Genomic DNA, 13,224 nt, shown 5'->3' with positions numbered 1-13,224 from the left:
TGATGTTCTTGTTTATTTGTTTGTTTGTTTGTTTGTTTTTGGCAGATTTGCCCACTACACTGATCAAATACACTAGTTTAGCTTTCTTTTTCCTTCCTCCTCTTACCATCACTTAAAGAACATGGGAAACAATCAGATTCACAGAGCTGTTTTCTTGGTTAGACATCTGTGCTCCAAGCTCTCTTGTGGTCAGGAAGTTGATATTGGTAAAACTTATAATTAATTATGCTCCTTCAGGCTGTGATTAATTAAATTGGATCCTTTTTTGTCTCTAGAATGGGCAACTGGGGAATTTGACTGCTTAAACTGATGAGTCTTACTTTAATCATATTCCTAGTGGACAGGCAGCCCTGTTGCCAGACAGTCATACAGGAGCTCAAAGATCCTGCACACACCATCCTTCATGAGAAGCAATTCTGGAATGATAACTGGTTAAAAATATTTCTGCATAGAAAAGCAGCCAGTCAAAAGTCTTTTTGACAAGGTGGACATGATCTCAGGGAACTGAGTTTAGGCACTGGCTCCACTGAATGGATAAATAAAAAAATGGTAACGGTTGTGCCAGTTCTGCTGTAATGCAGCTAAATGGACTGAGGGGTGCCATTCATCTGTTTATGTCACCCATGACTTAAAGGTTGTTCTGTATTTTGTATTTAACTTTGCAGAGGGAGCTATACACAGAAATCTTTGAACAGGAAACACTGGACTCAGTTTGCTGCTTATTCTTTCTAACAGATCACAACTTTCCATGTGGTGCTGTTCTTTTATCCTAGTTCATAGAAAGCAGTGATTGCCCCCAAATGACCTCACGTGTTGTTTGCCATTTTCCAAGTGATGGACACAGAATTGAAAAATGGGAACTTTAAAAAAAAATTACCTTTTTAATGCTTTTCTGGGAAAGACATCTACTTGGTAAACAATGCAGATTTGGGGAATATATATATATATGTACATATATATATTAAGGAAAGCTCTTCAAAATGCATTAAATAATATCTTTCAGTGACATTGAAGTCAGCACTAATTACTTCACTTCTGTTTCCTGCCTGGGCTCCAGTCAAACAATCAACAGGAAGTTTGCAATAATTCCTCATGGGGTCTCACTTCAATTCACTAAAATTTAATGAAATTAACATTTTCAGAACTAAGTTGTATTTTATAGTAGGCAAACCTTTCACTACCCAAAAATGAATTTATCACATAACAAAGCAGTACGTTTTTCCACCAGAACATACTTACTGCTCTACTGAAAGCATAATTACAACACTGTTGATTTTTATAGTAACCTTATATTATAATTAGGGATGTAACATTTGCTGATGATATTTCAATTCTCCTAGGGGTTGCTGTTTGGTTAGGAAAGATCTCGCTAGATCTGCTTTGCTGCTGCTGCCTATTCTCTCCTGACCTAATTAAATTAAATTGTTAGAAGATGAGCTTTGCAAAATAAGAAATTTTTACAGCTCTACTTTTCTTGGGTAAATTACGTATGTTTTTTAGAAGTGAAGTCCCATTTCACATCACGTTGACAGTACTGCTGGAAAGCTGGCTGGCAGTGGTAGAAAGCAGGGAAAATTTGCTGTTCCTGTGGCCAAGATTTCCAGAGTTAATCTGAAGCCCAAGTGACTGGTTTGTTTTCTCCCAATGGAGAGAGCACACATCCTGTTTCTAAACACAGGTAAACAAAAACATCGTTTATTCTCTTTTATTCGTGCAACCACAGTGATGGATACAAAATACCTCTTTCTTCATCTTGCTTACTCACACATTGGCATGGCAGTTCTAGGCAGAGGGTTTTCCACAGATTGCTTCTCTCTTTACCAAATGTGAAGTTGGAATCCCTTCTTCACCTGTTATGTTTAGCGCTGTTTTTATGTATTTTAAATTTGGGAATCTTTTCATAAAGGTCTTTTCAAAATAGCTTGCCTTGTTAAGGCAGCCGTTTGCCCCAGTTACTGAAGGAACTAATATTGAACATTTCAAGAGAAACAATCTTAGCTTCAAGCAAGTGAGCCCTCTATTTGTGTTTTAATTTTTATTGATCAGGTTTTTGCTGGTAGTAGTTGCATGTTAATGAAACTCGGTGTAAAAATTAACTCAGAACTTGTTCATTGCTTACAGTATGGATGGAAACATGAAGTTCCAGAATCAGAGCTGTATAACAAAAACTGTGTGTGGATGTGTCGAAATTAGACAAAATGTACATTCACTACATTGTCTGTAGAAATGGGAACTTTCAGGAAAGGCACTTCTTCCATGGAGAAACTTTAGGATAGTTAACTAAGCTTGAGGTTTGCTTAATGTGGCTTTAGGAGTATGACCCATCCATTCATTTCTTGAAGTCTTCAATATTTTGTAATCAGGATATAATTTTTTGGTAGTGCCTTGATTTGAATTTACTTTTGCATGTGTAGGCTCTTTTCAGCAAAAAGTTAGAATGCGGTAATGGCCATACTGGGTTTGCTCTTTTGTCCTCATCATGCTGTCTATAACTATCACTAAGAGCAGATATCCGAGCAAGTATGTATGGAAAAAAAAAAAAAAAACCAAAAAAAAACCCACAGATTATATAATAGAATTTCCTGGGTATGCTCTTCCTGCCAAAGGACTTCTAAGCCAAGTAGTTTTCTATTTCATAGTGTCAAAGGATTCCATTACCCTTTACTTGTCCATTTACTCTAAAACCAGCGTAGAGATCCAGCACACCCACACTGTGAGCTACCTGACACAGCACAGGCTGCATACACCTCAATTTGCAGGAGTTATCGGGGCTCAACCAGGAGGGGCATTGAGTGGTTTATCTACTATGGCTGTGGCACTCAAGCTCTGTGGATCCCTGAAGGCCTACATGACCTGGAGTGCACTCCCAAGTAGAACACAGCATTTCCCTCTGTCTGTTTCAGCTGCCCTAAGCCGGTGCCAGGGCATTCTCCTGAGTGTAAAGAATATGAATAGCTAATCACTTCCTAAAACGCTGCAGCTGGAGCATAAAACTACACAGACCTTGATAGGCAAATGAGAAGCTTAAGCTTCTTGCTGCCAAAAAACATTTATGTTTAGCTGCAGAGTTTGTTTGAATTATGTTAGGGAGAAGGAAGTGCAAGGACGTTTTATTTTTAATTAGCAGAAAACCTCTCTCTATTTGCTAATTGCTGAGCCAATTACTTCCTTTAACACTGTTAGCTCCTAGCACCTTTAAGCTTATTTCTATGTGATTCTACATATGCACTGGATCTAAACACAAAATGGAAATCTTCGAAAAATCTTTCCCAATATGTTCCCAAGTTTCTTAGCTCATTCCTTAGATTTCATTGCTAATTTCTTCAACTCAGCACTTGCTTTGCACATTTCAAATAAGAGAAAATGAGAGACCTCCTCTCATGCACACTACTATCCCTAATGCTTCCCCATGGCTTAACATTGTTTTCATATGTATATAAATACCTTCTTATTGACTGGACAGAGAAGACTGTTGATTGTCCCTTAGCATAAATTTTTCATTGAGAAGGAAGCGCATTCAGGCACTTCAAAACTTATTAAATAATTAATGTGTTTCAGCTGTAGTAAAAATCAGAGCTAATTACCAATATCCGCTTAGTGAACCTTGTACACTTGGGCAGGGAATCAAGGTCATCATTTGTATTTTCTAATTCTAGAAGTACTGATGATTATTTTATAAAAGCTTAGTGCCCACTTTCAAACAAGAAGCTATTGTGCTGTTATGAACAGTCTGGAAGATAAACCTCATTCAGTCAGTGACAGCTTCTACAGTTTTAGGACTGGCTTGCATTTAGCACCAGAAGTCTGTATTTTATAGTAGCTTTGAACTGCTACCAGCTCTTTTGTTTTTTCTTGATCCAAAACAATTTCAATGAGCTCATACAGTCACAGTTACAACTGGAAACAGCCATCACAACCTAGCAAAAGCAGAACATGGGCTTTTGCAAGTAAGGTCTGAGAAAGCCAGACTAGGATGTCTGGAGAGAAACTACAGGGGGGGCAGAGAGCTCCTTCAAGGTGATAATCTATACACAGTATTTCTTCTTTCACTTGCAGGAATTTGTTGAGCTTTTGATATTAGTTTAATGTTCCCTGCCAGTTTCAGAGTTTTTATCCATGAAGCCTGGAGAAAATCTGCAACGAATTCGCACTGCAAAGAGTCATGGCCCTGTTTTTAAGGCTAGAAGCATGTCTGGAGATTTATGCAATGGACTATATTCTGTAGATTTGTTTATAAATAAATTCAGAATGATGGCGTGAGCTTCAGGCATGTGATATAATTTCCCAGTTTTTTGTTGTTGTTGTTGTTGTTGTTGTTGGTTTTTGTTTCCTGGGACAACATCACCTGGGAAAAACAAAGGCTATGGCTTATTTTGTTTGTATAAAGAAACTGGCTTTAAGATGATCCTTAATGCAGATCAGATGGAGGAAAATTGTCAGATTTAAAAACAGGACAGGAGTTCAGTATTGAGAGTCTGGACCCATCTGGATGAACTGTGTATCCACAGCTGCATCTTGATATGACTCATATCTTTCATCAGCTGAGGCTGAAAGTTCTAACACTTCCTCCTGAAATATCCCCAGTGGCATGCAGTAAATGCAAGTAGAAGGAAAGACCCATGAGTACAGATAACAGTGGACACAAGAAGGACATACAAGAAGTTTTGGGTGTTTTTTCTTTTTGGTTTTGGTTGGTGGTTTTTTTGTTTGTTTGGTTGGTTGGTTTTTTGTGTTTTTGGTTTTTTTGTTGGTGGTGGTGGTTTTTTTTGAGCATAGGTCTTATGAGGAACAGCTGAGGGAACTGGGACTGGTTGATCTGGAGAAGAGGAGGCTCAGGGGAGACCTTATCACTTTCTGCAACTCCCTGAAAGGAGGCTGTAGTGAGGTGGAGGTTGGCCTCTTCTCCCAGGTAACAGCAACAGTACAAGAGGGATTGGCTTCAAGATGCACCAGAGAAGTGCATCTTGTCTGTCTGGGTATTCGGAAGGAGTGGTGATACACTGAAACTGCTGCTCATGGAGGTGGTGGAATCACCGTCTATGGAGGTGTTCAGGAAACATGTGGATGGAGCACTAAGGAGCACGGTTAGTGGACATGCTGGGGATGAGTTGATGGTTGGACTGGATGATCTGAGAGGTCTGTTTCAACCTTAATGATTCTTTGGTTCTGTGATTCTAAGTTTTTTCAGGTAGATACAACAGCAGAGCTAGCACAATTGCAGGCAGCTCAGTTGATCCATCATCTTTTCCTTTGTGTAGGGGACACATGTAGATATGGCTGTGGCAGGAAGATGGAGGCTATATGGTACTTTCACTTGGTGCTTTATTTCTAAGTATATATATATAGCATGCTTGGAGCTAAATAGTAGAGTATCCTCTGGCACAAGAAACCTGTCCTGGCAATGTTTGCATTACAACCCTAAATGATGCAGTTTTTCTTCTACCCCTCTGCATGGTCACATGGAGTGCTTGGGCAATGTGGAGCTGCAGACTCCCATAATTACTGACCACAGAGGTATCATTCTGCTGAGCAGGCAGGCACTTCTTCCAGAATGACTGATATCATCTATGTAGGCACTTTTTTCTTCCAGTCTATTCACACTAGATTAATCTATGCTGGAAAGAGCTCAACCATATCATTCTGATTCCAGTCCCAGTTTAATTTAGACACAACATCTAATCTACAAGTCTATTAATGGACTACAATTGTTTCTGCAGGAACAGTAAGTTACCAGGTAAAGAATAACAACAACAAAAATCCTGCTATATCTGTTAAGATCTAAGCGGCCCGAGACAATAGAATGGGAAATAAGTATACAGTGATGCATAAGAGCAGGAATATGTGCGATCATGAGGGCTTAATGTTCTGCTTTCTCCCACCCTGTATAGTCCTTTACGTTAATGTAAAGACTGAAAAATGTTTTAGATATCATTTGCACTGGGGGTTTTAGTATGAGGTAGCTAATGCTCCAATCTCTTATGTTAATCCAGAATGTGTTATGAGACAGGGAGGATGTACAGGCAGTCTGAAAAGGTTGCTACAGACATGCTGACTATCTCAAAGCAATTGACAGTCATGGAATCAGAGGCTGAAAAATGCCATCCGGGGAAAAAGCTGTCATGTTTCTCTTTCTTCTCCAGAGTACGTTTCCCTTTTCTTTTGTTGATTCAGAGTGGTGAGAGTCACAGTGACAAGAACTCACTAGAATCATGGCACAGGGCTCCAAACTCAAGAGTCTCTCTGCAGGCCATCACAGATGGGATAAATGGCCTTCGTTTGGCTCTCAGAAGAGCAAAGAATCTACAGAGGACACTTTTCTCAGGAACTGTAGCCATCATCAAAGTTCCTTTTCAAATAAAGCTAGGCTTCAGCAGAATTGATAGTGTTTCTGAGAGCTCAGGGGATCAATAAAGGCAGCAGGAAAAGGAAAAGGCAAACGGCTGTAGCTTCTTAAATGAGAATTGATTTTGTCCATTGTCCAGTCCCAGGGCAAAGGAACAAGCTTATCACTTCAAACCAAGAATAGAAGGGAAACTAATTCTCTGTCTCAGGAAAGGACAGGTGCTCAGTAAAAGGTCACTGAGGAGATCAACGCTGTCATAAAGAGATCCTTTTTTACTTTACTTCCTGACAGAGAAAGTAGACTTAGGCTACTCATCTGTATGGCTTTCCTCCAACATTGATGTCTAGGGCTGCAAGGAAGCCAAGACACCACCAAGGGAAAAAAACAAATCCATATATATGCCTTTCTCAGGGATTCACTGAAGTCAGGGGAGTTTGCAGTAGTTTCAGACAGAGACTTTCTGCCTCTACCTGAAGAAGCCCGGGAAGATATCACCAACCTCCGTGCATTATTGCCTGAGGGTGGCAGAGCTCTGTGGAGCTTGGAGATACCACACAGTGGTCCTGTCCAGTACATTCTAGTTTGTTCCTTTGGACAAGCTTCACACTGTCTTGCATCCCATCCTGTTTTTTTCTAATTGCTCACCATCATGATTAAAACAAACACCATCAATCCAGTTTTGCTTACCTGTATCTAGCAATGCTGTTTCTCTAATACCTTTTGCACTTGGACAAATAAATGCATGAATGTAACTATGAAAAACAAATGCACATATATTTCTTTATATAACAATTTATTCACGGGCCTATATCACAGGGATTTCACAAGCTGATTTTGACCACAGAAACCTCAGCAGAGGTCAAGAGACTGACACTGTTTTTATAACTCCACTACTCAGGCTCTATGCAATGAGACATTTGTGTGCAGAAAGGCACGTGCTCAAGGCTGCCCCAGTGCAAAACTGAGGCCAAGCAGAGTCTGAATAGCATTTGTAAGAAACAGGTGTGGCGAAGCTGGTGCTCTCATTCCTCAAGGGACCCTGAAAAGGGCACTCTTCCTGAAGGAACATACTATTAGCTTACAGAGATACATATGTTGTTTGTGGCTTTCCTACTGGCTACAGAAAACTGGTTGCAGGAGAAGAGGAAAGGGACTGTTCTATCATACAGGATTTCTAAAAGTTTATAGTGTTTTTAACATCATGTGAACACTCCCTCTGTCTCATGTTCTTTCTTCATGCCCCCCAAATCCTTGATCTCTCAGCTGGAAGCAACCAGCATTTTTCACTCAGCTCATGGTCCTTTGAAGCGATCCTTTAGAGTTCCCAAATCCCTTTTGTTTAGCCTTTTCTCCATCTGAGTTTGTTAAATTTTAAAGTACAGAAAAAAATGACCACACAAACTGTTCCTTCAGCAAACATCATGTGAAGAATGTTTTTGGCATTTCCAAAGTTCATGTTTTCAGAGTGAATATGTCCAAATAACATCTTTTGATGTTTGTTTCAATTGCTGACTCTTTTCCTGCTGCTCTTTATGTGCTGGAACAGCTCAGTGAGTTCTGCCCAAATTCATCACTATTCTCAGTACTAATTTTGGGGCAAAAAATACAGGAGGTCCCAATCATGCAGATGCAACTGGAGCTTCACATGTGAGAGCTGTGAGCTCGATGTCTGTTCTGGGAATCATCTGTTGAGAGAAATATTTCTGAAGGGAAATAACTTATATAATAGACTTCCTGAGTTTGTATCAGTTGAAAACTCATTAGACAAGTTCTCTGAAGCTCAGAAATCAACTGGTGCTCATCTGCTGTCTGTTTATTGGCCTACTGTCATCCTACCACACTGACATCAATCTTCCCTTCTTTCCAAAATCTTTTTTATTTGAACCAACCAAACAAAAGAAGCCATGCATCTAATGGAACATGAAAACGAAGTTAAAACAAGCAAACAAGCTGCAGGCAGCTCCTGAAGGTGCACAGGATGATTAAAGGACCTGCATTTCAACCTTTGATGTGTGCTGCAATATACAAGTATACAAGAGAGGATTTTTTTATATTTTTTTCTTTGCGGCATATTTATTGCAGGAAACAGTCATTTTCTGGTTAGTGGTTATGGTACTATGTTTTCTGCAGTGTCTAGACAGCATAGTAAACACGTTGTCTGCTCTCCAAGGTGAATTTGGCCTTGTTAGACTCATAAAACAAAAAACGACTGATTTCAGTAGCTGCTCAGTACTGTTTGAATATAGGGTTTGGCTTCTGTTGTTTTATTCCAGCTGCATTTTCTTCACTTTTCTTGTTATTTAGAAAGTGTAAAGTCTGTTTATTTCAGCTCTGTGATCTACAGTGTTTCACGGTCCCAGAGACTCATACTTGTTTGGTGAAATATCTAAGTAGATGTTTATATAATGACTCTTTCCGGAAATTTAGTATCTTCTGGGTTAACTTGATAAATAATGCTAAAAGAAAAGGTGGTGGAAAGTCCTGTATCCATGTGTAGCTTTGACCATGAATAGTCTCAGAGGAACTACTGGGACCAGGCATGTTTCATTAAGTTTATTTCATCAGGGCCCAAACATGAAATTCACGAAAAAAATGAAGATATAGTTTACAGGGTAATAGAAGACGATGTGAAATTAAGGTTAGCTTTTGCTCTCTGGGCTTTCTGCTTTCTCTCAAGACTCCAAATAGTTACTACTGCTATGGTTTGCACAGGACTACAATAAAAAATTGTTGGCCATTTAATTGTATATATATATTTGAAATTTCATGGTCATGAAGGACTGTTCTTGTTTTTGTTTTTTTGTTGTTTGGTTTTGTTTTGCAAAGGACACAGGCAGAGCATAGGGTGAGTGACTGATTTGAGTAGACCTGTTGTACATTGCTTGAGGCTTGCAGGTGTGAGAACAGAGTTGAGCAGCTGGATTTCTGCCTCTTCACAGGAGACTGCCAAAAGGAACAAACCAAAGACATCAGGTCTGTGAAAACCTGCTTCCAGAGTAGTTAACTTTTGGTATGACAGGAATAGGTCTTGTGTGCACTTACGAGCCCAATGTTCAGTCACTGTGAGTGCTGAGAGCTGGGAACAAAGATCCAGCAAATGAGAAGTTATTCCTTCAGTGATGGAAAGCCTTTGCTGTACATACTCAGTTCTGCAGAAGGCACTGGCTCCACACTGCTGACACAATAGTCTGAAGAGCTGAGAACTATAACATGAGTTATCGAATCCTCATTCCAGATATTGGCAAGTGATGGATTTAATTTTGAGAAAAGAAGGTGCATGTTTTTAATGCAGTCCATCTATATTCAGGGCCTACTGCTGAATTGGTCAGCAAAATGAGGGCATGTGATGTGACCATAAAATTCAAACATACTCACAACTCTAACTTATGAGTTGATGTCTCTGGAGTGGAGGAAAAGCTAGTTCTGAGAGGTAAGAAATAGCTTCCTTTGGTTTTTCTGCAGTAAAGCCAGATTGTGACAAAGTTGGATATCAAGAATAGATTGATTTAATTAAGAGATTAAGGAAGTCCCTTGTGGCAAGACTCCTTCTGCATCAGATTTTGAAGCAATACTTTGGCCCCCAGAGTCAGGAATATTGTGTAGTCTAACTCAGTTGTGCTGACAGGCAGTGGAAGGTGCATGGGGAAAAATTAAGCCTAATGAGTACTAGTCATTTGTTGATATATCATCAAATATTTTTTTCCAAAGAGAACAAATTCCAGCATTGTCCTGGTGCTGCTCATGCTTTTTGTAGATGCTCTTTGCAGATGCTCTTTGCAACTCTACTTGTATTTGTAGCAGGAACAAAGGAAGTTTTTGACAGGCAGTACTCTTTCCCTCTTTTTTTCAGTCACCTTTAAAGCTATTCAGGATGATGTCATCACCGTGACTGAGTAGAAAGCATGGAGCATATTGTCTTCTCATTTCATGATTGTGATGAAAGACAATCCATGAAAGCAAATTTCCCTGTGGCTCCTGAGTTCAGAGGCAGAGCAATGTCCTTCCTAATATGTACTTTCCCTGCTCTCCTGAACACAGGAAAAGTGAAAATGAAGTTCCTTAAAAGTTGTAAGGCTGTTCCCATTGTGTCCACATGAAAGAGAAAACAAAAACCTCATATGTGATGATGTGATGCCACTGTGGCATAATTTTTCTCCATATGTGTGACAGGTTGCTTGTACTGATCTTATAGCATCAAGAACAGGAAGCTCATGGGAGATCTTATGTCTCTCTTCAGCTACCTGAAAGGAGGCTATCGTGAGGTGGATGTCGTCCTCTTCTCTTGGGTAACAGCTACAGAACAAGAGGGAACAGCCTTGAGTTGCACAGAACTTTTTTTTAATTTTTTTTTTTGGCTTCTGGAAAGTAACTTTATCCTAAACAAGGTCTCATTTCAAGTATCTTTTATGCATTTGGGGCAGCATTTTTTCTAGGCATGTGCTCAGTGACCTTTAGGTTTTAGTCTGCATGATATTCAGGAGATTGCTTTGACACAACTATAAAAACACCAGTTACCAATGTTCTGTTGGCCCTAAACACAAACATGTATTAAGTATGTATTAAAGGAAGACAAAACATGGAAGAACGTTATGTGTCTGTAATGCCCACTGAACAATTAGCTGGCAGGTATGCTGTATTGGAGAGAATGCTGAATATGAAGAACTGCCCTAACCTAACAAAAGTACCATAAGGGTGGGTGTCACATCTCCAGGCAAGACAAAAAGTGAAACATGTTTCAACAGGGTACTGTCATTCAAAAAAGGACTTTCAGAAGTGTAAGGCAAAAGCAGAACTTACCTTCTTAGGGGAGAAAATAAGATCACTCCAACAGCCTGAAGCACTATGTCAAGGGAATAACCTCCCTGATTTGACTCTTCCAACACTGGACCGTAAGAAAGGTTACTACAGGAAGATGCTATCAGCTCAGGCATTGAGGCTCTTGTGGAGCTTTCAGTGTTGCTTTCTCTTGGACTGGTTTTCTCAAGTTTGTCCTGTGTTCCCTTTTCTGACCCCTTTATCTTTAGGTTGTAAGTAAGTCCTTTGATCTTCCTGGTGAAGATTCCTAAAAAACAGAACTGCATTTCCGTGATCTTGAGATGATGTTGGGGTTTGCAAAGGAAGCCCCTAGGAGACATAAAGCTGGAGTTATAGCTCTTAAGTGCACTTTCACCAAGCATGTATGTGGTGATATAGTTGGAAGCACTACAGCCTGTGGTCTGACCTAATCAAGTTGAGAACTAATTGACCTTATCACTAGCTTATTTGGTCAGCATTATTTTTAAGACGAGTTCATTGAAGATGTAGGTAATTGCAACCCTGTCCTTGAAAACAGCTAGTTAAGATTAAGCAATGCAAGACACAAGCACAACTGAGTTATGGTCAAAAGCATGGCACATCCATGTATGCAGGCAGGTTCATTTACAGGTCTGAAATCTGGAAAACTGCAGTAATGTTAAATAACTAGCAATGCTGATGTCATTATTATCATTGTTCCTACTGTTTAATGCTTGCATTATCACACAAGCAGGAGCCATTGTGTCCACAGTTGTGCAGAGATAGTAAAGAAAGATGGTCAAGAAACAACTGTGCAGGGATGAAAGAAGAAAAAAAAGAGAAGAAGTGTATGAACAGTATTTATGTATAATCTTGCAAGCATGTAATACAGAGGAGCCTGCTCAAACAGACATGATATGAAAACTTCTACACAATGATAGAGAAATGACTAGAGGTCAGATTTTTCTATCCCTAATTCTTGCAGCCCAGGGATTTTGACATAAGTTGAGAGAAGCTTTTATGGAATATAGTCCTGCTCAGAGTGCAGAAGGGCAGGCAGCCATGTTTAGCTGCCCAGTGGTTGTACGTTGTGAACTTTGATCTCCCACCATGTTACATATTAGTGGGAGGGAAACAGGGTTTGTATCGCAATACCACCTCCTAGATGGTCTGCAGTTCTGGTAGGGAAGCATCCCTGTTTCAAACATCAGCAATGCTAACCATCTGATAACCATGCATTCCCAATTTCCCCTCTCCCATTGTTGTCTAGCAAACTGCTGGACTCTTAGTGCTCATTTATCCTTTATGTGGAGCACGGATGTTGCACGTGAGCTGACAGCTGTGAGATAAGCATTGTGACAAATGAGTGAGTACTCCAGAAAAGAATAGGCCCTTATCTATCTGTGGCCATGAGTGCTTTGGTCAGGGATGCCTCTCTTCAGCAAGGGCTGAGTGAAGAGCAATATAAAATGCATTTTTGGGATGAAAAAAAAAAAAAAAAAAAAGAGGGAGAATATGTTGATCCTGAATAAAAGTGGCACTATATAAGCAAGCCATTAATATAAATATATACATATGGGAAGAGAGAGGCATGAGAGCATCATATGCTCCTTGGATGTGTTTATACTTCTTTAGCTGCAAAGTTTTATTGCATTTTTAGTGTATTTTGATATGAATGGCATAAAATTAGAAAAACAGTGTGAGTCAAACTCGTGCAGCCCTTTGAAGTGAGTACCCTTGAAAAGATTCCTGATACACATTTAATGTTAGGAAAAATCGTACTGACATTTTAATACATTATTCCCTGTATTTAGATTTATATGTACATCTCCTTGCAGTGCTTCCTTTTCCAGGAAAAAAAAAAAAAAAAAAAAAAAAAAAAAAGAAAAAAGAATTTTCACAATTTCTATTCATTTTTCACTGTTATAATAAATAATAATAATGTTAATGCTCCAATTTGCAGCATAGGAATTGCAGAGGAACTTACTTAGCCTGTAAGTGTAGGATTGTACCCTGAAGTTAGTGGAGATAACCTCAGAATTTGGGTTCAACTATTTTGTGAGTCTCTGCTTCAGTATTCCTGTGTCAGGGCACTGAGGGACCTTGGG

The 13,224-nt window shown here is 39.5% G+C and overlaps 1 protein-coding gene and 1 long non-coding RNA gene across 4 annotated transcripts in view; one reads left to right on the top strand and one right to left on the bottom strand.

Annotated features, from left to right (window-relative positions):
• The window catches only part of LOC107313496, a 186,099-nt gene that overhangs the window by 294 nt on the left and 172,581 nt on the right, over positions 1–13,224 (bottom strand). For 2 of the 3 annotated variants that reach the window (XM_015861817.2, XM_015861818.2), the window contains exons 4-5: positions 11,141–11,405; positions 4,850–10,636 (exon numbers count right to left, since the gene is read on the bottom strand). In XM_015861817.2, coding sequence (XP_015717303.1) covers positions 10,348–10,636; positions 11,141–11,405 — 554 coding nt within the window. In that variant the 3' untranslated portion in view covers positions 4,850–10,347. Of the gene's footprint in view, positions 1–4,849; positions 10,637–11,140; positions 11,406–13,224 lie in introns of those variants that run through there. The other variant, XM_015861819.2, reaches the window with a different exon arrangement.
• LOC107313497 overlaps positions 1–13,224 on the top strand; it is a 276,826-nt gene that overhangs the window by 245,587 nt on the left and 18,015 nt on the right. The gene's annotated exons all lie outside the window — the stretch shown is intronic.

The sequence above is a fragment of the Coturnix japonica genome, chromosome 4 (genome assembly GCF_001577835.2).
Source record: "Coturnix japonica isolate 7356 chromosome 4, Coturnix japonica 2.1, whole genome shotgun sequence".
NCBI lineage: Eukaryota > Metazoa > Chordata > Aves > Galliformes > Phasianidae > Coturnix > Coturnix japonica.
Note: the sequence above shows the minus strand (reverse complement) of the source record. Positions and strands in the feature narration are given on the sequence as shown.